This window comes from Phacochoerus africanus, chromosome 14 (assembly GCF_016906955.1).
Source record: "Phacochoerus africanus isolate WHEZ1 chromosome 14, ROS_Pafr_v1, whole genome shotgun sequence".
NCBI lineage: Eukaryota > Metazoa > Chordata > Mammalia > Artiodactyla > Suidae > Phacochoerus > Phacochoerus africanus.
Genome location: NC_062557.1, coordinates 22,306,607 through 22,331,659, shown reverse-complemented (window position 1 = coordinate 22,331,659; position 25,053 = coordinate 22,306,607). Strand labels below are relative to the sequence as shown.

At 45.9% G+C, this 25,053-nt stretch overlaps 1 protein-coding gene across 4 annotated transcripts in view; it reads left to right on the top strand.

Annotated features, from left to right (window-relative positions):
* The window catches only part of WIPF2 (WAS/WASL interacting protein family member 2), a 44,428-nt gene extending 21,242 nt beyond the window's left edge, over positions 1 to 23,186 (top strand). For 3 of the 4 annotated variants that reach the window (XM_047757023.1, XM_047757024.1, XM_047757025.1), the window contains exons 3-8: positions 6,149 to 6,281; positions 6,977 to 7,093; positions 7,430 to 8,086; positions 16,265 to 16,474; positions 17,759 to 17,860; positions 18,301 to 23,186. In XM_047757023.1, the coding sequence (XP_047612979.1) occupies positions 6,149 to 6,281; positions 6,977 to 7,093; positions 7,430 to 8,086; positions 16,265 to 16,474; positions 17,759 to 17,860; positions 18,301 to 18,341 (1,260 nt within the window). In that variant the 3' untranslated portion in view covers positions 18,342 to 23,186. The remainder of the gene's footprint in view (positions 1 to 6,148; positions 6,282 to 6,976; positions 7,094 to 7,429; positions 8,087 to 16,264; positions 16,475 to 17,758; positions 17,861 to 18,300) is intronic. The other variant, XM_047757026.1, reaches the window with a different exon arrangement.
* Positions 23,187 to 25,053: the final 1,867 nt, after the last annotated feature.

Sequence of the window (25,053 nt, the reverse complement as noted above, 5' to 3'; positions counted from 1 at the left end):
AGTGAGGAAGAGGAGGGAGGTTTGAATGACTCTAGTTGGGGGATTGATTAAATGATGATGCTATTTACAAGAGAAGCCAGTTTGTGGAGGAGGATATGAACTCAATTTAGGACATGTTAAGTAAAAATCTTTCTCTTTACAAAAGGAATATGCTAAAAAATGTATGAACTGTGGATAAGCATAAAGGAGCAATTACCTACACTCCAACCATTTATAGCAGTTTTGTGTATATCTTCCCCTCCCTCTCTTTGTGTCTACTTTAAAAGAGAGAGAGAGAGCTTGTGCTTTACGTACATACCGATTTCTGATCTGTTCTTATTCATTACAACATCGTGAATGGGAGTTCCCGTCGTGGTGCAGTGGTTAACGAATCCGACTAGGAACCATGAGGTTGTGGGTTCGGTCCCTGCCCTTGCTCAGTGAGTGGGTTAAGGATCCGGCGTTGCCGTGAGCTGCGGTGTAGGTCACAGACGCGGCTCGGATCCCGTGTTGCTGTGGCTCTGGCGTAGGCCGGTGGCTACAGCTCTGATTGGACCCCTAGCCTGGGAACCTCCATATGCCATGAGAGTGGCCTAAGAAATGGCAAAAATACAAAAAAACAAACAAACAAACAAAAAAAACACATCGTGAATGGCTTGGCATGTCATTAAATGGTTAGTGATAGCATTAACATTTTTTTTTTTTTACTGTACTGAAAATCTGAAAAAATTAGAGAATACTAATAAACATAGAAAGTGTTAAACTTTCTAAAACCTTTATTAACATTTTGTATATTTATTGTGGGAAAACTAGAAAATACAGAAAAACATATTTATTACTCGAAATGAACTAGTGTCAGTATATATCATTGTGTGTACCTTTTTTCTTTCAAGTATAAGATAAGCTACTCATTTTTAATTTTTTTAATTTTTATTTTTAAAATTAAAATATAGTCAACTTACAGTGTTGTGGCAATTTCTGCTGTACAGCAAAGTAACTCAGTCATAAGTGTATGTACATTCTTTTTTGTATTCTTTTCCATCATAGTCTATCCCAGGAAATTGGGTATAGTCCCCTGTGCTATACAGTAGGATCTTGTTTATCCATTCTAAATGTAATAGTTGGTACCTACTAACCCCAAACTCCCAGTCCATCCCACTCCCTCCCCACTCCCCCTTGGCAACCCAAGTCTGTTTTCTACATCTGTGAATCTGTTTCTGTTTTGTAGATAGGTTCATTTGGGCCATGTTTTAGATTCCACATATAAGTGATTTCATGTGGTGTTTGCCTTTCCTCCTTCTGACTTCTTCAGTTTCCATGATAATCTCTAATTACATCCATGTTGCTGCAGATGGGATTGTTTAATTCTTTTTTATGGCTGAGTAGTATTCCATCGCATATATGTACCACATCTTCTGAGTGTCAATTTCCTGCTACTTTGATGAATTTGTTTATTAGATCAAGAAGTTTTTGTGTGTGGAGTTTTCTATATATAGTATCATATCATCTGCATATAGTGACAATTTTACCTCTTCCCTTCCACTTTGGATACCTCTTCTTTCTTTTTTGGCTGCCTGGCGGCACATGGAATTCCCAAGCCAGGGATCAGATCTGAGGCACAGTTGCAACCCAAGCCACAGGTGGAGCAACACTGGATCCTTAATCCACTGTGCTGGGCCAGGGATCGAACCTGTGTCCCAGCGCTCCCAAGACACCCCTGGTCCAGTTGTACCACGGCAGAAACTCTTTCCTGTTTCTTTTTCTTGTCTGATTGCTGTGGCTAGGACTTCCAATACTATGTTAAGTAAAAGTGATGAGAGTGGGCATTCTTGTCTTGCTTCAGATTTTAGTGGGAAGGCTTTCAGCTTTTCTCTGTTGAGTATTGTATTGGCTGTGGGTTTGTCATAAATGGCTTAAATTATGTTGCTATATGTTCTCTCTATTCCCACTTTGGTAAGAGTTTTTAATGAATAGATGTTGAATTTTGTCAAATGCTTCTTCTGCATCTTTTGAGATGATCATGTGGTTTTTTGATTTTTCTCTTGTTAATGTAGTTTACTACATTTATTTGTGTATGTTGAAACCATTTTTGTGAACCTGGGATGAATCACACTGGGTCATGGTGTATGATCTTTTTTTTATGTGTTGTTTGGTTTGGTTTGCTAAAATTTTGTTGAGAAATTTTTCATCTATATTCATTAAAGACATGGACCTATAATTTTCTTTTTTGGTGATATCTTTGTCTGATTTTGGTATTAGTGTAATGGTGGCTTCATAGAATAACTTTTGGAGTGTTCCCTTCTCTTCAATCTTTTGAAAGAGTTTAAGGATCAGTGCAAGTTTTTCTTTGTATGTTTGGTAGAATTTGCCTGCAAAGCCATCTGGTCCTGGACTTTTGTACTGAGTTTGTTTTTTTTTTTTTTAATTACATATTCAATTTAACATCTAGTGCTAGGTCTGTTTAAATCATCTATTTCTTCTTGATTCAGTTTTAGTGGGCTGTATGTTCCTAGAAAGATGTCCACTTCTTTGAGGTTGTCACATTTGTTGGCATGTAATTGTTCATAGTACTCCCTTATGGTTTTTTGTATTTCTGCAGTATCAGTTGAGATTTCTCCCTTTTTGTCTTTTTTTTTTTTTTTGTCTTTTTAGGGCTGCACCCAAAGCATAAGGAAGTTCCCAGGCTAGGGGTCTAATTGGAGCTGCTGCTGGCCTACGCCACAGCCACAGCAACAACGCCAGATCCAAGCCGCGTCTGCGACCTACACCACAGTTCGTGGCAATGCTGGATCCTTAACCCACTGAGCAAGGCCAGGGATCAAACCCGCAACCTCATGGTTCTTAGTCAGATTTGTTAACTGCTGAGCCACAACGGGAACTCCGTGATTTCTCCTTTTTGATTTCTTACTTTGTTTATTTGGGTTAGCTCTCTTTTCTTGGTGAACCTGAACAGAGGTTTGTCAATTTCGTTTACCCTTTCAAAGAACTAGCTCTTGATTTCATTGACTTTTTCTATTGTTTTTTTAATCTCTTTTCTCTCTGATCTTTATTATTTCCTTCCTTCTGCCTACTTTAAGTTTCGTTTGTGCTTCTTTTTCTGATTCTTTTAGATGGTAGGTTAGATTGTTGAGTTAGAATTTTTCTTGTTTTTTTGAGGAAGGCCTGTATCACTGTGAACCTCCCACTAAGAACTACTTTTTCAGCATCCCATAGATTTTGTTTTGCTTTTTTTTGTTGTTGTTGTTTGTCTCTTCGTTTTGCTTTTTAGGACCACACCCACAGCATATGGACGTTCCCAGGCTAGGGGTTGAATACCATGGACACAGTAATGCCAGATCCAAGTCACATCTGCAACCTACACCAACAGCTTATAGCAACATGTGATCCTTAACCCATTGAGCAAGGCCAGGGATCGAACCTGCATTCTCATGGATGCTAGTCAGGTTTGTTACCACTAAACCACAATGGGAACTCCCCCATAGAATTTGTGTGGTTGTGTTTTCATTATTATTTGTCTTAAGGGTTTTTTTAGTTTCCTTTTTGATTTCCTCATTGACCCAGTTGGTCTTTTAGTAGCATGTTGTTTAGTTTCCATGTAGTCAGTTTTTTCTCATTTCTTTTCCTGTGATTGATATCTAGTTTCATGCCTTTGTGGTCAGAGAAGATGCTTGAAACAATTTCTATACTTTATTGAGCTCGATATGCCAGACACTGTACTAAGCTCTTAAAAAGTGTCATCATTTAATTCTCAAACTTACCTTTTGAGATAGGTTCTATTATTACTCTTATTCTGTAGAAGAGGAAACTGGAATCATGCTATATGTATTGTTTTATAGTATTTTTTGCTTGATTGTGTCAGACATTACTTCCATGAAAAGACATTTACTTATATACCTTTAAGAGCTTAATTGGCCAAAAAAAAAAAAAAGAATGTATAAATAAATGATTTTAAAAGAGCTGTACTGGCATTCCATTGTATGGTTATACCATCATTGTTCTTTTCAGTTGAACTTTATTACTTTCAGTGTTATGTTATGCTGTTATACACCATTTTTGCTATTATTAACATCTTTGTGCACTTCTCCAATTATTTTCTTTTTTTTTCCTATTTATGTACTTTGGATTTATCCGGTTATTTTCTTAAACTTAATTCCTGGAAGTAGAATTCTTGTGCTGACTTTTAAAAGGTGATACGTAAATTACTATCTAGAAAAAGCATACCAATTTATCTTTTCCTGGGTAGTAGGAAAGAGTACCTGTTTTCTTGGATCCTTGTGCCCACCATAGGGTGGTGTTTATTTGGTGGGTTTTTTGAGCATCTTCAGTGTGCCAGGCACTGTGCAAGGTGGTGGTTCCTGTCTTCACAAAGCTAGCAATTTTAGTTTTTTTTTTTTTTAATTTGCTTTTTAGGGCTGCACCCAAGGCATATGGATGTTCCCAGGCTAGGGTTTGAATTGGAGATACAGCTGCCAGCCTACACCTGACCCACTGATCAAGGCCAAGGGTCCATCCTGCATCCTCAGGGATATTAATTGGATTCGTTTCTGCTTCACCGCAACAGGAACTCTGAATCTAGCAATTTTATATTTTAACCTTTACCAATTTCATGGGTAAATAATGATACAGTTTACCCCCCCTCCTTTTTCTGTCTTTTTAGGGCCGCACCCATGGCATAAGGAGGTTCCCAGGCTAGAGGTCTAGTCGGAGCTACAGCTGCCAGCCTATGCTACAGCCACAGCAACACCAGATCTGAATCGTGTCTGCAACCTACACCACAGCTCATGGCAACACCAGATCCTTAACCTGCTGAGCAGGTCCAGGGATCGAATCTGTGTTCTCGTGGATCCTAGTTAGATTCATTTCCAGAGCCACAATGGGAACTCCTCATTCTTTTTTTTTTTTTTTAACCTTGCATTTTTTATTGTAGTTGAAATTGATTTTTCACATTTGCTGGCTCTCTTGATTTCTTTTACTCAATGTTTTTCAAATATATTGCTTATTATCCTCTTGATTTCGAAGTCATCTTTATATATTATTGCTGTATAGATTTAGGACACTACCTTGTTTCTATCACCTGTCACATTTGTCACCAGTGATTTTTCCTCTCATAATGTCATCTGCTTACTTACTTAAATTCCTAAGTAAATAATTTGTAATAAGCAAGTTTGTTGATCTTTTCCTTTATTTTGGTTGTCTTGCTTAGGGGGTCCTTCCCTTTTTCTGTTTTTTTTTTTTTTTGTATATGATATTTCTTTGGTTTTATTTTTTCTTTTATGCTTAAAATTTTATAATTCAACTTAGCATTTGAGAGTAAAGCTGTGAAGTCGGTATTTTACTTTATTATTTTTTTCTAAAATTAACCAGTTGTTATTAACACCTTGTATTTAATAATCTATCCTTTCTGCACTGATGAAATGCACTTTTATTATTTTTTTATATTGACCTAGGCATGCTTATGGACTTTTGTTCCATTTATCTAGCTGTCTGTCCCTATGTTCCTGTTGTAGTTGGTCATGGGAATATTTCAATATTTAAATGAGATAATGAGGTGTTCCCTTCATGTTTTAGTGGGAACGAATCTGACTAGTATCCATGGGGACACAGCTTCGATCCCTGGCTTTGCTCAGTGGGTTAAGGATCTGGTGTTGCCGTGAGCTGTGGCGTAGGTTGCAGACTCAGCTTGGATCCTGTGTTGCTGTGACTGTGGTGTAGGCCAGCAGCTGTAGCTCTGATTTGACCTCTGGCCTGGGAAGTCCCATATGCCATGGGTGCAGTCCTAAAAAAGCAAAAAAAAAAAAAGAGAGAGAGAGATAATGAAAGTAATGTGTACAGTGTCTGAGGTACATACATTAGGGTTTAATAAAATGTTTGCCTTGATGGTGATGATGCACATAAAACACCCAACACGTGAGCCTAGCACATAGGAACTCAGGAAGTTTTAGTGCTGGCCTCCTGGCAAAAGCTTCTGAATAGGAGGGAGACCTATACCCTGCACAGAAGGTACAATGTGAGAAAAATGAGAAAAAGTTCTAAAAAGGATGATAATGGACATTAATAATGTTGTCTGGCACGTGTATCTCATGGAATTCAGTTTGGCCTAAGACATTTGTCCCAGGCTTGTGATGATGGGGACTCTTTCAGGTGAATGTATATTTCCCTTTTCCTTCAGGCAAACACTGAGCTGCCCAAGCTGAGTAGAGATGAGCAGCGGGGTCGAGGTGCTCTCTTACAGGACATCTGCAAAGGGACCAAACTGAAGAAGGTGACCAACATTAATGATCGGAGTGCTCCCATCCTTGAGAGTGAGTCCAAGCTTCGTTTCCTCCTGAACCACCAGCGTTCCAAGATTGACCTGGAAACTGGGCCGGGCTGTCTTTTTTTCGTGCTTGGGTCTTGAGAGGGAGAGGTTTGTCTTGGGGTGGTCTTTGGCTGTCTTCCCGCTGTTCGTTGGAATACCTTAGGAATTTCAATTCGACCTTTGAGAAGCGTTCTTAGGGTCTTAAGCCTCCCATCTCCTATGTAACTAGTGCTTGGTAGTGGGGCACATCCTTGGCTGATCTGTATGGAGACCACCACAGTCTTAACGCTCAGCGACAGCAATGATTTTATAATTGCTACAAGTGTTCATTCTGAAAGGCCCCTGGGAAGTTTGCTCACACCTGGGTCCCGGAGCCATTAGCCCTGTTACCATCTGGGGCTTGAGAGGAGAGCCTGGACAGCTCTGTTGGACACGTCTTCATCCTGGTTACCCCTCTGCCCTAAACAAAAGAAGACTGGCTCCTTCTTTTTGTTCTCTTTCATCACAGCAGTTCCATCCCCACCCCACATGAAGCAGTGAAGGAGAGAGACCCAGCTTTCTAGTGCAGTGGAAAGGCAAAAGCAATATGGGTTTGTCTGCAAATTAAAGGCCGGGTAGAGGAGGGGTTTCTCCTCGGGATTGGCTTGGTCACCAGCTTCAGAGCATGTGAAATGAAAACCCTAATGGTATACTTTCCAGAACCCAAAGGAAGCAGTGGTGGTTATGGCCCTGGAGCAGCTGCCCTGCAGCCCAAGGGAGGTCTCTTCCAAGGAGGAGTGCCCAAGCTCCGCCCTGTGGGAGCCAAGGACGGTTCAGGTATCTGAAAAGCACCCAAGCCCATTTGTTTCCAACTGGTCGTGAGTGGGCCCTCTGGGATTGCGGGCTGTGGTAGAGCCGGGAGGAAGGAGGAGTGGGAGCAGGGGAGGAGTTAGAGTAGAAGAAAGCAGAAGCTGAGGGAGTAAATCAGAATGCCTTCACCTTGTATCAGTACTGTTTGTGAATGGGCCCTGCGCCTGAAACCACCTTAAAACCCAGAACTGAACAGGCACTTTGCCCGCTGCCGTGCAGATTGCACTAAGGATGCGGGTGATGCGGAGCCACTCACTGGCATGTCTGGCTGTACTGACCCGGTGCTGTCTGGTGTGTTTGTAGAGAACCTAGCTGGTAAGCCAGCCCTCCAAGTCCCCAGTTCTCGAGCTGCTGCCCCAAGGCCTCCGGTGTCTACAGCCAGCGGGCGCCCTCAAGATGACACAGACAGCAACCGAGCCTCACTCCCAGAACTGCCCCGGACGCAGAGACCCTCGCTACCGGACCTCTCTCGGCCTCACGCCACCAGCAGTACGGGCATGAAGCACAGCTCCTCCGCCCCTCCTCCGCCTCCCCCGGGGCGGCGTGCCAACGCGCCCCCCACACCTCTGCCTATGCACAGCAACAAAGCCCCGGCCTACAACCGAGAGAAACCCCTGCCGCCCACACCTGGACAGAGGCTTCACCCGGGTCGAGAGGGACCTCCTGCCCCGCCCCCGGTCAAGCCGCCTCCTTCCCCTGTGAATATCAGAACGGGACCAAGTGGCCAGTCTCTGGCTCCTCCTCCGCCGCCTTACCGCCAGCCTCCTGGGGTCCCCAATGGACCCTCCAGTCCCACTAACGAGTCCGCCCCTGAGCTGCCACAGAGACACAATTCTTTGCATAGGAAGACACCAGGGCCTGTCAGAGGCCTAGCGCCTCCTCCACCCACCTCAGCCTCCCCGTCTTTACAGAGTAACAGGCCACCTCCCCCCACTCGAGACCCGCCCAGTCGGGGAGCAGGTAAGTGCCTGGAAGCGCCTCTTCCCCCCCTCACCCGCCCCCGTCCTGCTGAGAGAGAGTGTATCCTTTCCCCCAGAGCTCTCCAGTGATGGAAGTGGATAAGAACTCACCTACGCATTCAGCAGGTTCATTGAGTGCCTTTTTATGTGTTAGACTCTCTTGTTAGGGAAACCGGCAATCATTAGAAAAGACCAAAAAATCCTATTCTGCTGGACATTCAAGCAAATAAATTAGTAAAAATTCAAAGTATATGGATGCTTTAGAGAAAGATAGAGAAGGGGAGTGGGCTATACTGAGGTGGGGATGAGGAAATATTTTAAATTGCAGGAGTGGGGCTGGGCGTGGGGTCAGGGAAGGCCTTACGGTAACATGACAGTTTGGCAAAGAACTAAAGAAAGTGAGGGAGTAAGTAAGCTAAGCAGGCGTTGAGAGTAGCAAATGCAAAGGCCCTGAGACTGGCAATAGCAAAGAGACCCTCATGGCAGGACCAGCACGAGCGAGGGGAAGAGAGGCAGGACGCAGAGGTCAGAGAGCGAGATTCCACAGGAGAACTTTGGAGACTGTGTTTTACTCTGTGTGAGATGGGGAGCCATGGGGAGGGTTGGAGCATGAAGAATAGATTTACCTTTGAAAAAGGTCACTGGCTGCTCTGTTGAGAACAGACCGCAGGAGGCAAAGGAGCCGCAGGGGGACAAAAGGGCCATAGGAAATGCTTAGAAGGCAAGTTCAATAAACTGGGTAGATGGGTAGGATCACAGCAGGTTTGGGGGAAGATAGGTGTTCAGTTTTGGGTGTCAAGTGTGAGATGCTTGTTAGCTGGCCGGGAGGAAATAATGAATTGTCGATTGGCTCTCAGACTCTGAAGTTCAGGGGTGAGGTGTAGGCTAGAGAGAGAAGTTTAAGGATATTGAGAGCCACGTGCTGGGGTGAGATCACCTGGGGAGTGAGTATAGCTAGAGAAGAAGTCTGAGGTGTGAGGCCTTCCACTGGAGAGGTCAGAGCAATAAGAGCATAAGCAGAGCAAACAGAAGGGGCCGCTAGTGAGGAAGAGGGGAGGACGCCAAGACAGAGCCAGCAGCCGTGTCCTGTGCTGCAGGTGGGTCAGGTAAGTTGAAGACTGAGATTGGCCTTGGCAACGTGGAAGTCATTTTGGGGACCCCCCCACAACAACATGGGGCCCTTGTAAGTGGGTTTAGTGGAGTGGTGGAGGGAGAGTGAACATGAAAGTCTAATTGGGGTGGGTTGCAGACTGGAGGAATAGGAGAGGGAGCGATGAAGATAGCGATAGAGAAATCTCTTACGGAGTCAGGAGCACAGCTACGTGGAATGGTTACTGGAGGAAGATGTGAGATTAGGGGTTGGGTCCTGTGGCGTTCTCATCGTGGCTCAGTGGAAACCAACCCAACTAGTATCCATGAGGATGCAGTTTCGATCCCTGGCCTCGTTCAGTGGGTTAAGGATCTGGCGTTGCCATGAGCTATGGTGTAAGTCACAGACACAGTTCGGATCTGGCACTGCTATGGCTGCGGCATAGGCCAGCAGCTATAGCTCTGATTCAGCACATAGCCTGGGAACCTCCATATGCCGCCAGTGCAGCCCTAAAAACCAAAAAAAAGGGCGGGGGTGGGACTTGTGTATGTCCCCCCCCACACACCGCTGAGATAAGAGATATTTCCTCATCTGTATGGTGATGGAATGATGCAGTGAAGGGGTGGAAGTTGTCTGAGTAGTGTCCTTGGGGAGGCAAGAAGGAATAGAATCTGATCCGAAGGGCAGGGGTTGGCCTTCGATAAGACCACAGATAGTTCTTCCATGGGAACAGCAGGGAAGCAGAGCGCATAGGCAAAGAAGCAGGTGGGTGAGTGGGTGCAGTGGTAGGAGCGTGTGGAAAATTTCTTTTACTTTCTTTTTTGCTTCTGTTTTCTTGGTGAAATCAAAAGCAAGGACATCTGTGAATGAGAATGAGGGAGATTTGAGGGAAAGAAGACAGCAGGCAGTGGCCATGGGGGAGGGTGAATGGAGGAGGGAGCTGGGCTGGGATGACCAGCAACACGGAAGGCCCGCTCGTGCTCAGGGGCCGCGCATCTAAAGGGAGGTTCCTCAGCTCAGCGTGTGTTCGGCTGTGCACCTGCAGGCACTGGGTCAGGGCAGAGCTGTATCTAACCCAGTGAGCTTTTTGTTTTTAGGTGTGTGTGACTCTAAGGGAACGTAGGGCAAGGAAGTTAAGGGTGTGTGTAGGGGAGTGATTGTAACAAGGAACCCTGGTCCAAGCCTGGGTAAGAACGGGATTAAGGAACCCTTGAAAAGGTGGAAGAGGTTGTATAATCTTACAAAATAGCCTGGGAGTTCCCGTCATGGCGCAGCAGAAACAGGTCTGACTAGTATCCATGAAGATGCAGGTTCAATCCTGGCCTCGCTCAGTGAGTTAAGGATCTGGTGGTGCCCTGAGCTGTGGTGCAGGTCACAGATGTGGCTCGGATCTGGTGTTGCTGTGGTGTAGGCTGGCAGCTATAGCTCTGATTCAGCCCCTAGCCTGGGAACCTCCAGTGAGGTTGTGAGTTGCAGTCCTAAAAAGACAAATAAGAAGAAGAAGAATAGCCTGACTGAAAGTAGAGTGTGAATGAGACCATGACAACTCTTGAGCCTTCTTAGATCCAGGAATTTTGTCTCCCGTCTGCTCTTGCATCTTTGGGCTTTGAGGCGCACCCTCCACACACGGCTTCTGAGCTTTGATTTTAAACACCCAGTCCCCGCAGGTATAGATAAAGTCATTCGTTGACTAAGGAGGGTGTCATCAGGAAGCATGTATGGAAAGCACATTGACCTGTGCTGCCCCTTGACTAGGTGTGGATTTGTATTCTAGGAGCTTGCAGGCCAGCATCAGGCAGTCACACAGGCACCTGGTGCATGGCCGGCCCTATATCTCGCTGGCTTTAGCTGTGAGGATATAGCCCTAACAAGGTCCTTGATTCTACAAAATTTTTTTTTTTGGCTGTGTGCTTGGCATGTGGAATTTCCCAGGCAAGAGATCAAACCTGAGCCACAGCAGTGACAATGCCCAGTCCTTAACCTGCTTCACCACCAGGGAATTCAAAAAAAAAAAAATTTTTTTAACTTAGGGATTTTTTAAAAAATGACCCTTTATCTGAGCAGAGCCCATATCTTTCTAACCCCAACTAGGAATAAGAGCAGAGAGAAAATGTAATTTCTGTGATTTGAACTGAGTTGTTTTAAATGTCTGCAGACTTTTTGCTTCCCACTTCTCAATTCTTTCTTTGTGGTTCCTTTAAGAAAATGTGAAGTTATGAACCTTGTTCTTGTGTCTTCCAACTTTGAGGCCTAACACAGGCCTCAGCCTGTATCACTAACCAGAGCAGCAGTTCTTAAGAGTGGTATGGTGAAAAAAGAAAAAAGAAAAAAAAAAAAAGATATTTTAGTCAGAGATATTTCTTTTTTGGCTTTGGGGGTCGGGGCGGGGGGGCTGTACCTGCGGCATGTGGAAGTTCCCAGGCTAGGGGTCACCTTGGAGCTGCAGCTGCTGGCCTACACCACAGCCACAGCAATGCAGGATCCGAGCTATGTCTGCAACCCATGCTGCAGCTTGTGGCAACATCGGATCCTTAACCCACTGATCGAGGCCAGGAATCAAACTCACATCCTCATGGACTCTTTGTTGGGCTCTTAACCCACTGAGCCACAATGGCAGTGCCCAGAGATCTTTCGAGTTTTGGCTCCATTTGTTTTGTGACATTGGTCAGATCACTTTGATTCTCTGAGTTTGTTTTCTCTAGCCATAAAATGGTGTTCACAGTACTTTCAGAGGTTGTTGTAAATAAAAGAATGTCTGAAAGTGCTATATATAAGTCCTGGTGTGCCGATGAATGTTAGTGGGTTTTTTTTTTTCTTTTTAGTGCTGCACTCGGGGCAAATGAAGTTCCCAGGCTAGGGGTCAAATCAGAGCTACAGCTGCCGGCCTACACCACATCCACACCAGATCTGATCCATGTCTGACCTACACCGTAGCTCACAGCCACACCGGATCCTTAAGCCATTTGAATGAGGCCAGGGCTCAAACCTGCATCCTCATGGATACTAGTCAGGTTCATTACTGCTGAGCCATGACAGGAACTCCCGAATGTCAGTAGTTTTAAGCAAAAGACTTCCAGGTAGTTTTCGTAGACTTATTTCTATTAATAAATCATATTGTGACAACATTATGTGATGATGTACTTTTGTTTCTTTATTAATATTTAACGTTTGACAGAATATGAAGGAGTTCCCATTGTGACTCAATAGGTAAGGGTCCAACATTGTCTTTGTGAGGATGCAGGTTCAATTCCTGGTCTTGCTCAGTGGGTTAAGGATCTGGTGTTGCCACAAGCTACAGCATGGGTTGCAGATGCAGCTCGGATCCAGTGTTGCTATGGCTGTGCATAGGCCTCAGCTGCTACTCCAGTTTGATCCCTTGCCTGGGGACCTCCCTATGCCACATATGTGGCTTAAAAAAAGGGGGGGGGGTGAATAGAGCCTTTTGCCTTTGTGGAGTCCTCATTATTGGGCCATAGAGTCTGTTGCCTGAACTTTTCCTTTGCAGAGTAAAACACCGTCTATTTTTAAGGGATTTTTTTTTTTTCTTTTTAAAAGAATCGGTACCATCCAGCTTTCCTCAAAATTGGGTTTATCTTGGCTTACAGAAGTTGATCTTTTCGCCCCAGGGTTGTCCTTTGCACACTGCTTGTTTCTTGGGGCCCTTGGGTTCTGGCTCTGTCACTTGAAGTAGCCTTAAACCTGAATGGACAAAGTGCTCAGAAACTTCTTAGAGATGGCAGAACCTGGTTGAGGTGACCGTCCCTTGAGGGATGGTGCTAAAGGAGCCAACAGGTTGTTCTTGGTCCTGCTCCATTCTGCCTGCCCAGGTTGGCTCTAATCACTGCCACCTGCTCAGGGTCTCGCTGGCGTCCTTCAGAGCCTGGCAAAGCCTGTCTGCCCTACCCCCCCGCCCCCCCGGCCCCACCCTGGCAAGTAGATGCAGACTCTCAGGGCCCTGAGAAATCTGAGTCTTAGAGAAATACTTTGAGGATGACCTGAAAGAGCTTCGGTTTGGGTAGATTTGGAATGAAAACAGGGTTCAGAGGTCTGCTGGAAGGTGTTAAGGAGCTTTCTCTGTAATTATTGACTCTAATGGCCTCTGTCCATCCTTAAACAGACCTTGAAGAGTGAAGGAGAGTTGTGTTTTATGGGCAGCTAAATGTAAACTACTGGGCCTACAGTGCCAGCCTCCTTGTCTGTGTACATCATCCCATTACCGTGTCCTGCTTAACTAGAGAAATTCTGACAGTGATTCAGGAGGAATAATAATACACACTCTAAGACAGTGCTGTCTCTTAAGCCGAGTAGTCTCTCCATGTGCTGTTTAGGTAACAGCTACTTATTGGACATGGCCTAGGTCCCAGAAGTCATGCTTCCATCTCATTGGGTTATACCTTTCTTGCGGAGGTAATTCATAGTTGTAGTAGTTAGGAAAAGCTGTGTGTGGCAGTTTTCTTCCTGTGAAGGAGCAGGTGTGTGCTGGATGTGTTAGATCTGTGACCTTAGCCAGAAAACTTGAGTCTCAGTTTCCTCATTTGTGACATGGTTATAATACCAAATACTTCTGCAGGGGTGGCTATAAGAATTTTTAAAGATTAAATGCATATAAAGTGCCCAGGAAAGTGCCTGGAACATGATGGATACCAAATAAATGGTAGCTGCTGTAGCTGTTAGTTAATGCAAAGTGTGGGAATACTATAACTTAAGTGCATGAGAACCCATTCCAGGTGTTCCCTGGTGGCACAGCAGGTTAAGGATCTGGTGTTCTCACTGCTGTGGCTCAGGTTGCTGTTGAGGTGAGGTTTTGATCCCTGGCCGGGAAACTTCCACGTGCTTCAGGTGCACCCCCCTCGCCCCCGAGAGAAACTATTCCAGTGATGTCCAGCATGCTTTTCACATTACCTTGTATTTGGTGGCATTTTTTTTTTTTTTAATTTTATGGCCACACCTGTAACATATGGAAGTTCCTGAGCCAGGGATTGAATCTGAGCCACAGCTGCGACCTACATCAAAGCTGTGGCAACGCTGGCTCCCACCACACTGGGCTGGGGATCGAACCCACATCTCCATTGTGACCCAAGCCTCTGTTGTCGGATTCTTAACCTATCGTGCCATGGTGGAAACTCTGCAATTTTTGTTTTTTAAGGGTAAATTTGATTTATTTTTATTTTATTTTTGCTTACTTTTTTCTTTTTGAATTTGATTTTTGAACATGGCCAAAAATTGGAGTTCCCATTGTGGCTCAGTGGTTGGCGAACCCAGCTGGCACTGATGAGGATGTGGGTTTGATCCCTGGCCTCGCTCAGTGGGTTAAGGATCTGGTGTTGACATGAGCTGTGGTGTAGGTCACAGATGCAACTCAGATCCCACATTGCTGTGGCTGTGGTGTCGGCCAGTGGCTACAGCTCCAATTTGACCCCTAGGTGGGAACTTCTATATGCAGCGGGAGTGGCCCTAAAAAGACAAAAAGACCAAAAATCAGAGTCAGACATGGGTACAGATATTTTTGTTGATGGTTCACCCTTAGAAATGGGATGTCTAAAGAGTTCCATGGTGGCTCTGTGGGTTAAGGCTCTGACATCACTGCTGTGGGGCGGCTTCAATCCCTGGCCCAGGAACTTCCACATGGTGTGGGCATGCCCCCCCCAAAAAAAGGGAAAGAAGTGAGATGCAACCGTCATATGCTATTTATGGATCTGTCTGACAGACTAGTTTTGGAGGCAGTTCCAGAAAAGGTCTTTCCAAATTTTTTGACCGGCGATCCTATCATTGAAAATATGTAACTTCTGCAAACGAACCTATCATGCATAATTTGAAAATCACCCATTCTCGTCTGTACTTCTAAGTGCTAGAATAAATGACACAGCCTGTAAATGCTGCGGGAGAGCAAAGGAGGGAATTAGGATAAAGTGGATTGCTTCGGGAAAGCCTTGAGAAGATGGGACTTGAGTTGAACCTTAAAGGATAGATAGGATTTGGTAGTCTGGCATTTCTGAGTATTGCTGGGGAGTCACAAGAGCAAAGCATGTGTAATTCAGCTTATTTAGCGTATACTGAATGAATACCTACCATGTGCTGCATATCTGGCTGAGCTTGGGGACTCAGGTGAGTGAACACAGCTCTGATGTTAAGAAACACAGTGTATTGGAGTTCCAGTCGTGGCACAGTACAAACGAATCCGACTAGGAACCATGCAGTTGCAGGTTCGATCCCTGGCCTCACATTAAGGATCTGGCATTGCCGTGAGCTGTAGTGTAGGTCACAGACCTGGCTCGGATCTGGCGTTGCTGTGGCATAGGCTGGCAGCTACAGCTCCTATTAGACCCCTAGCTTGGGAACCTCCTTATGCTGCGGGTGCAGCCCTAAAAGACAAAAAGACAAAAGAAACACACAGTATGAGGACGAAGCATGTGTAATGGATAATTATATTACAATATAGGAGAGTGGTAAAGAGATACAGAGGGACAGTGGGAGTGCAGAAAAGTGGTACGTAATCCCACGTAGGACTCAGGGGAGGAAGAGAAGGTGAGATCAGGCTGACTGACGTGGCAGGTTACTGTCTACTGACGTGAAAGGAGCGTAATTGGGTGAGAGCAAATTGATGTGGAAGCTAAGGATTTGAAACTTGACAGGGCAGGAGATGCAAAGCCCTTGAAAAAGTTTGAGCTAGTATTGGGGGGCGATGAGTGAGTTGATGGGTGCAGAATGGATGGGAACGCTAAGAGAGGAGAAGCAAGGAAAACATTTGAGAGGCTTTTTGAAGTAGAACAGGCTCAATGTGAGAAAGCCCTAACTTAGAATTGCGGAGGAAGGGATAGAAAAGCAGAGAAAAAATCATCCAGAATAAGTCGAGTTCTTGACTGACTTGTCATGGGAACTGGAAAAGGGTCATATATTGGTTCTGAACTTTAGTGTCTGGAGGAGCAGGGATGAGGGATGGTGAATATGTTTAACGTGCAGCCCAGAGGCTCACAGAGCCTGGTCCTTCGGGAAGGCACCGAGGCAACTCTTTTGGCCCCTGTCCCTCCAGTCCTTCTGCCCCTCACCATCTCCACATCCAGACCTAACTGCTTTTGGTTTTAATGGCAGCTCCTCCACCCCCGCCACCCATGATCCGAAATGGTGCCAGGGATGCTCCCCCTCCCCCACCGCCGTACCGGATGCATGGCTCAGAACCCCTGAGTCGAGGCAAGCCCCCACCTCCGCCCTCAAGGACGCCGGCTGGGCCACCCCCTCCTCCTCCACCGCCTCTGAGGAATGGCCACAGAGATTCCATTACCACTGTCCGATCTTTCTTGGGTGAGTAGCCAGCTGTTTGAGTCCCATAGTTCCTCTGGTGACTGCGCTGTGTCCACTGGCCACTGCAGAGTGGGAATGGTGACGCGGTGTCCTCTGTTCTCTGCTGACTTTAACCTCAGACTTCTAGGTCTCATCCATGAACATCCCTTCCCTTGGGGGAATTCTAGGCAAGGTTACTTTGGAATAGACTGAACTGAAATCAGCAGGTGCTAACTCGAAAGTTACTCTGCTCTTTGGGATTCTTGAGACAGGAGTTACATATCCTCCTAGGAAGAAGAGCTCCTTCCTGGGCCTTTAAAAGCAGAACAGAACACTGTGCACGACATTTATCTAACAGTCCAAAGCCGCTGACTAGCTGTGCTGCTTTGAAGAAGTCACTTCATTTTTCTGGACCTCGCTTCCCTTGTGTGTGCAGCAAGGAGATTGACTAGATCAGCAGTGTATCAGATTAACTTTTCCAAGGTTATAAATGAATCTTAGGTCCCACCTAAAAGATTCCAGCTTGTAGGTCTGGGATGGAGCACCAGGTAAAGATTTCCCAGAGGGTGGTGTTAGACCCTCTGTTGAGGAAGTCTGGAAAGATCTGAACAGTCCCTTTTAGCCTGGTCACTGTAGCGTCTTCACTGGTTGACGCTTCTCTGCTCCTGCTCTAGTCTGTTCCCATTAAGTGGACTGTTCCTATTAGTATTTTTGCTTTGAAGATATGCCCTTTGCAGTGTGATTGAGCCACAGCCTTAGAGAATTTGAGCCTTCTCGTGGAGGGGCCATGAGAGTGGGAGTAGGGGCCCTGGCATGGCTCTCCTGACCGTTGCAGAGCTAAACGAGGGTAGTCTGGGCCGAAAGGGAATTATCTGGTCAGATCTCTCACTAGAGCTGGTGGCAGATATTCCTATTTTAGGTTAATTTCTTTGAATTTGTGGATTCAGTTCAGTTGTTTCCCATGGCAATAGTCTCTAAGATGACTAACATACTGAAGCAAAAAACTGTATTTCCTTCTCCTGCCATGCAAACAGCTGGGCTCTCTCCCTAGTATGTGCCTGGTTTTTTTTTTTTGTGGAAAGATTTAAAGACCCAGTTCAAAGACTTGTTCTTTAATGTAAAGAGCCTTTGAACGCATCCTCTGTGCATACGAGGTGCAGAGAGTAATGCTGTTGCCGTCTTCATGAACCCAGCTTCACTGGGCGAGGCGGGAAGGGCAGAAGTGCTGGGAGGGACAGAGGTGGCAGAGGAGCATGTGGGAGCACAGGAAGGGTGATATGAATTAATACTCTGTTCCTTTTGCAGATGATTTTGAATCAAAGTATTCTTTCCATCCAGTAGAAGACTTTCCTGCTCCAGAAGAATATAAACACTTTCAGAGAGTATATCCCAGCAAAACCAACCGAGGTGAGAAGTATGGTCGTGGAGGTCTTCTGTAGTTGCGTACGCCGTAGAACCTTTGCTCCGGTTAAAATCTGCTTCTCAGAGTTCCTGTCGTAGCTCAGCAGGTTAAGAACCTGACTAGTATCCATGAGGATGTGGGTTCGATCCCTGGCCTTACTCAGTGGGTTAAGGATCTGGCGTTGCCACAAGCTGCGATGTAGGTCACAGACGAGGCTTGGATCTGGCATTGCTGTGACTGTGGTGTCGGTCGCCGGCCTCAGGTCTGATTCAATCCTAGCCTGGAAACTTTCATATGCCATGGGTGTGGCCATTGTGTGTGGGGGGGGGATTCTTATTGCCTGCATTTTCTTTAGGTAAGCTTAAATAGCCTCGTTTTAGGGATGTTATTCAGTGTGATGGGTGACCTTGTGTATGTGGGATTTATTTATTTATTTATTTTCCAGCTGCCCGTGGAGCCCCACCTCTGCCACCCATTCTCAGGTGAAGCCTGGCTTGGTCCTGTTCCTCAGGAAAAGAATGACCCTCTCCTCTTCTCAGATGGTCCCTTCCATTCCCCTGAAACCTGCATGACAGCTCCTAACGTGTTTTTCCAGTGCAACCAACCTCTAGACTCCAAGCGTCCTCCCAGCTCACTTCCATCTATGCATCTTGATTCTGGACTTGGTGACCGGACTCTTTGTATTGACAGTGGGGTCTCAAACCCTGCGTCCATCCCTCCTCTAGCAAGCCCTGCTGGCCAGATGAGGAAAAAGCTTCCGTGTCTTCTGCTTTCCTTTGGGGAAAGGTGCCTTGTGATGAATTAACTCGTTGTTGGGGCAGGGTGGAGAATGATACTCCTGCTTTCTCCTACCCACTGGGGGGGGAGCTTGGTGGGTATATATTGTATTTCATCATTCTAGGAGGCTGGCGTGGCCAGGACCTCTGGGGTGGGCATTTTTAGTGAAATGGAAAAGGAGTTTGCGGAGAAGTGATCTGTTTTAAAGGTCAGGTTTAGAGAATGGGCAGGGAAATGGATCTGTTTATTTTTAGGGGTAATTTGATTTTGCTCTCACCCCACCCCACGCCCCTACCCAGAAGTAAGTTGGATGTAAACACTAAATACTAATCAATTGAACTAAACATCTAATAAAAGGAGAGGGTAGAATAACCCGGGGATCCTTTTAGAGCTAGTCATTTCCTCCGCAGCACAGGGACCAGGAGCCATTTGAGCCCTCTGGGGCTCCCTGCTCCACTTCCTCAGGTGCTGAGGCTGAGGGATGTTTTTCTTCCTCTCACCACCTGTCCCTTTCATTCACTCATCATGGAGTCACACACCCCAGAAACCTCTAGTGAGAGATAGGAAACTAGGACCTTGGCCTTGGCCTTAACCTTGACCTTGATCTTGAGGCTGCCTCACTCTTTCCTGGATGACCCCGAAGGCCATGGGCCCTTTCAGTCCTGATCAGAAACTTTAGCCCCAGATGGATGCTCCAGCATGACAGAGAAGGGAAGGGTGGAGGACCAGCTCTGTGGGTCTGTAGCCCATCTGACTGAGCAGACTCTTCCCATTCCTTCCTCTGCCACTCAACCCCAGGACTGCAGGGGTTAACACAGCAGAGCAGAGAAAGGCAAGGCAGCTTTTGGGATAGTCAGAGATTCCTCTGTGTCAAGAAGCACAAAGACTTTGGTGAGGTGAGCCTCAGTCCAGTTGCCTTTCCCTGGCAGCCAGCAATATGTTTGTTTCCGTCTTCCAGGTCCTGGTTAAAGAGCCCAGAGAAAACGGAGGTTCCCAATCTGCGTAGGAACCGAGCTTGGCTCACGGTACAGGGACTTCCCCTTGTCTGAGAGCGCGCTGGAGCGCCTGGGCTCCACGCAGAAGATGGTTTGATTTGCCAAAGCTCTTGCCCAGTGCAGAGGCTGCTCAAAGCTCGAGGGAGAGTAAAGGAGCCATGGCTGTCGCTTAGAATGGATGGGGAAAGTCAGTGAGAACTTTTCATCAGATATATCGCAGGCTTAGACTGCCCTAGGAGCCTTTCCAATCTATGGGATCTTGGACTAAGGATCTGTACATGGTGCCCAGTGAAACCCAGGTCTTCCCCGTGCTAGAGGAGAGAGTTCTCAACTTGGGGTATATGGGTCTGCTATCCTTTGCCATCCCCTGGACCACGTTGGCTCCTCGGGCAAACCAGGATTAGGTCTGTCACCACACTCGTTCTAATCATTCTTTATTTAGCATTCTTATTTTCAAATCTGTTAGCAGTTGCCTCCCAGCAGTATCCCCAGCATCCCGAAGCCAGGAGAGCTGAGAGGGGGGATGCAGGTGGAGGGAAAAGAAAGTACAAGACCTGAGACTGCAGCAGGTTCCAGGGTAGATGCTGACAGGTTACTGAACTCGGACTGTGAAGTCTTCCCATTTATTTTTGAAATGGGAGTTGATGCCTTTTGTACAATGTTATCAAAGCGGATCTTTTTTCCCCCTTTACTGAAACACAGAGCGTCAAAATAAGCATCATATGTGAAAGCCAAACCTCAGCTTTTCATTGGGGCTGATATCTTCTTCCCCTATGACCTGCTGCCCCTCGTATTCCCCAGCGTTTGGACTGTGTCATGTGGGTGTTTGATTATATTTTCATTTTCTTGGTCTCATGAGAAAAGGCCTGGGAGTAGATCGAGTCAGATGGATCTTCTTTTTCGGAGCATGTTGATGACACAGTACCTATTTAAATGTCTTTGCCTTATGCATAATTTGGTCCCTCTGTTAATAACAGATTTATTATGTATATTTACTGTCGAAGAATGGGAATGTGATCCTCATAGTTACTGATCTATTTTGTATGCTGTAAAAAGCTTGTAATATAGGTTTAAGGTGGGCTGGCTACAAGAGCACTAAAACTTCTCACCTTTTAAACTGTTCTTTTTATCTGCTTGTGGGATTGTCGTCTCTTCGGTGGAAGATTGGGTGGTCTCATGTTGAGGCTGTAGCCCAGTCCCATTAACCCCCTTACCCACCCCCACCCACCCCCACCACCAAGAAGGAAGAGACATTGCCCAGCTGAGCATCAGGAAAACTGTTAGAAGCCCTTGAATGGGTTTGGTTTTATGATGTTTTTCTCCAGTGGGAAAAAACTTAGTTGTTTCTTACCGCCCTTTCTGGGAAACAGGGCCGTGGCCCCCAGGTTTTTAAATGAGCTAGATGCCCCTCGCCCCTCTTCTCTTGTCCCCAAACCTGGATCACAGCACTTGGATATTCCAGGGGTGGTCTTCTCTGTCGTGGGGACTTCCTCCAGCTGCAGAGGCCCAGCATTTTCTCAGCCTGGGCCCGCAGAGTGAGAGCACTAAGGGCTGTCCCCCCTCGGATATGAGGCTCCCGTCTCCAGAAATTCATCCCATCCCAACTGGCAAAGGCAAGGAGACTAGCCACTGGCCTTGGCCCTGGGGCCACCCCCTCGCCCCCTGGCTTCCCGACTGGAAACCCAGATTTACCTCCAGGGAGAGGTGAGATAAATTTGTAAATAGACTTACCACAGAGCAACTCAGGGTTGGGGTGTATTTTAATTCTCCTGATCACTTGAAATAATCTGTAGGCCGAGTGCTTATGGGAGTGGGGGAGAAGTGTGACTCCAGGGTCCTTCCCTTCTGCAGAGCGCTGGGGGCGGAGTGCAGGGCAGCTGAGGCCCTTTGATGGCACTACACTGAGCTGTCTGTTCTTCTGGAAACCCAACCTACCATCAGCTGCAAGTCAAATTCTTCACATGCCAGTTGTAGTCTTTCTTTATCTATTGAATCTCAGTCCCTGGCCGTATGTGGTCAAGGTGGCTTTCTGTGAGCCACCCCAGTTTAGGGAATGGGAGGCGTTACAACTCATCCCCTAAAAGCAAAGTGAAGCAAAACTACAACCACCTTCAAAACACATATTAAAAAAAAAAAAAGGATAACAGTTTGACCGAAGGAAGGGTTTGGTTCCATTCAACTCCACGTTCATTGTGCCTTTACTTGTGTTAGATTTCTGTGCTGTCTTCCTTGCTCCCTCTTTGAAGCAATTAAAATCTTCCTTGATAACTGCGGTTTCCTTCTTTTTACTCCTGTTTCTGACAACTTAGTGGGTTCCCTCTCTAATTGTCTTAAATCTCATTCCACTGGTGGCAGAGGGGGCCGAGCCTTCTTTTCTCGTGTCTGACCTTTGTCCTTTCCCACGGCGACCAGCACGGGAGCCATAGTCAACACTGAATAAAAGACTAGATTGACATGTGTGAAGAGTGTGTGTGTGTGTGTGTGTGTGTGTGCGCGCACGCGTGCGTGTCCATCCTGCATGTAGATCAGTTTCTTTTAAAAAATAATTTATTGTATGATTTATTTTGGAGTTGTTTCTGATTACCGTGTTCCCTCTCCCAATTAGTATTGATTTTCCCTCCCCTTTCTACAATGTATAATCCAGTCTCAGGTTGGATTCTTTGGTACATGTCTTTCTTCTGGATGCCGTGCGGTTTAATTAAACCTTGCTTAAAAACAAAAACAAAAAAACCTGAAAACTGTGTACTCTTGTCTGGACTCCCGCTGCAAGTGGTGGCATAGAGAGGAGAAAATCTGCTGCTTCGGGTTAGGGTAGTGGTTTGACCCCAGGTTCCCTGAGAAAGTAGATGTACTAACTTGGGCAGAAGCATCTGCAGCTTCCTGAGCGTCTTCTCTCCTCCCCTCCAGCTGCTTTGAAGAATCACAGTTGTAGTTAGCCATGCGGACTGGCTAATTCTGAAAGAGCTGGTCGTGATTTCTCTTTGCCACCAACTCCCCTTTGCCCGTGATTTCGGGGAACCCAGGAGACCCCCCTGGCCTCGTGTCTTTTCCTTACATTCCTAAGGGCTCTCTCCTCCTGTGTGCGTGGTAGATTCTCACACTGAGATGTGAAGAAAAGGTGAAGGCAGAGCATACAGAGCAGGCGTGTATTTTTACGTGGGTGTTGCCTTTTCTTTTTTTTCTTCACTGCTTTTTAAATGGAAATCTTAAGCTGGCTTTCTTGAACTTTGACTTTAGGTGTAAAAATTGAACCCGACAGTCTCTGCTGACTGTAGTCAGCTGACAGAATCACCACTAAGACTTAATGAGCTTAACGTGCACTTTCATCACTAGCAAAGGTCTTGGAATCATTTCCTGTACTGATTCATAATGGGTGTGTGTATGAGTCACTCTCACATAATTTAGATTAAAAAAAAAAAAAACCTATGAGGGGGAGGGAAGGGGAGGGGACACAGACCTCCTTTCATTTTCATCCATACTTGCCAGATTGGCTGAATCCCTGATTATTTGACCCAGCGTTGTTATTAATATGATTAATAAACTATATTTATTGATTTAATTGTTCCTCCTGTGCCTTTGAATATTCAGCCCTCAAATGGAGCTTGCCTAAATGACCCTCGACTTCCTAACCCTGCGGGTATTCTCTATCCTGTTGGGATGGTATTGCTTGTCTGTGTATGCGTGCACGTACCTGCCAGCGCACATGCGCACAGACATGCAAAAGATGCTGGACAGGTCCTTCCGGTGTGATTTGATTCCTTCCCCCACGATACTGTATATAAATTAGCAGGCGATAAGGACATGAGTCTGCCCACTGTAGTTATTACTGAGATGTAAGTCGCTTATGGTGGTGAATGTGCCTCTTAAATATTTCCTGGCCCAACCCAGCCACAAACTACAACTCACTGCAAGGAAGCTGCCTGCCTCTGACTTCCTATTACGCTGCAGACAGAGGTAAGAGAACTAAAATGTCAACCTCAGGATCCTAACCACCCCAGAGGATAACTGGGGAGATGCTTCGTTTTTGATATCAGAGCCTAGTCTGGATCTTTTTTTGTCTTTTTTTGTTTGTTTTTGTTTTTGTTTTTGTTTAGGGCATATGGAGGTTCCCAGGCTAAGGGTCAAATCAGAGCTACAGCTGCTGGCCTACACCATAGCCACAGCAGTGTTGGATCCGAACTGCGTCTGTGACCTACACCACCATAGGTCACTGCAACACTGGATCCTTAACCCACTGAGCAAGGCCAGGGATGGAACCAGTGTCCTCATGGATGCTAGTCAGATTCGTTTCTGCTGCACCATGACGAGAACCCCAAGGATCATTTTTTACACATAAATCAAATTCCCTCTCCAATCCTGGGTTTAGGGATGTGAGATTTAAAGGACTGCATGTTCTCCAACCGCCAAAAATATTCATGCAAAAGATAGCTGTCCACTTGGCAGAAACGTTTCCATTCTTTCAGCAAGCATTTATTGCATACTTTATTCTGTGGAAGGCACTAACAATATGAAGATGAAAACGATGTGGTCCTTGCCTCCAAGGAGCTCAGAGTCTAGCAGGAAACTTCATGATAGCCACCAGGAGAAACCTATGTGGAGCACTAAAAGGCTTTGTGATAATTAGCCAGGGAAGAAGGATGGTGAGAGGCATTCCGGGCATAGCAAATAGCAAAGGCAGAGAATCGAGAAACAGTATGAAGGGATGCTCATCGTGTTAGTGGAGTAGTGGAAAGAGAAAGCTTCCAGTAGGTGACCTCTTAGAGACGTTTTGATCTGAACCTTCTGCGAGTCTCTGCCGGCTTCCATAATAGTCATTTACTCTTGTAGGCTTGTCTTGGACCAGTGCTGTATTTCCTGGTGAATGTTTTCAAAGGTTGTGACATGCATGTTAAGCACTCATAGCTTCCCCTGCCCCCTCTGTCCCACTGCACCTGAGGTAGGTAGCTTGTTCACTGTCATCCCTTAAAAGGTGGCTGGGCACTTGTTACCATTTCTAGTTATGAAGGACAAGTTTTAGGGGGCCAGGTTATAAAAATAAATAGGAACAGTGAAATTTGCTTTCTAGGTTCTCTTGCCCTATTAAGAGACCAGAAATACCATCTGGTGGAAGAGCTTCCGTTCTGTGATAACACTTTCTCCAGGGCAGCTTATGGTCTTCACTCTTGGAGTTTTCAGCTCCTAGAAAGGCTCCCCCAAACGTGCTCCGTGTCATCTCTCCCTCTCCTCTAGAACCTGCATCTGCCTATTCCTCCTTGAATGTTTAAATGCTCAGGAGCTTGTTCTCCTATCAAGCTTCCTGAGATTGAATTCCAGTTCTTCCACTTACGAGTTGTTTGACCTTCAGCAAGTTTACTCAACCTCTCTATTTCAGTCTCCTCATTTGTAAAATGGAAATTACTCCAACTTCATGGGGTGCCTGTGAGAAT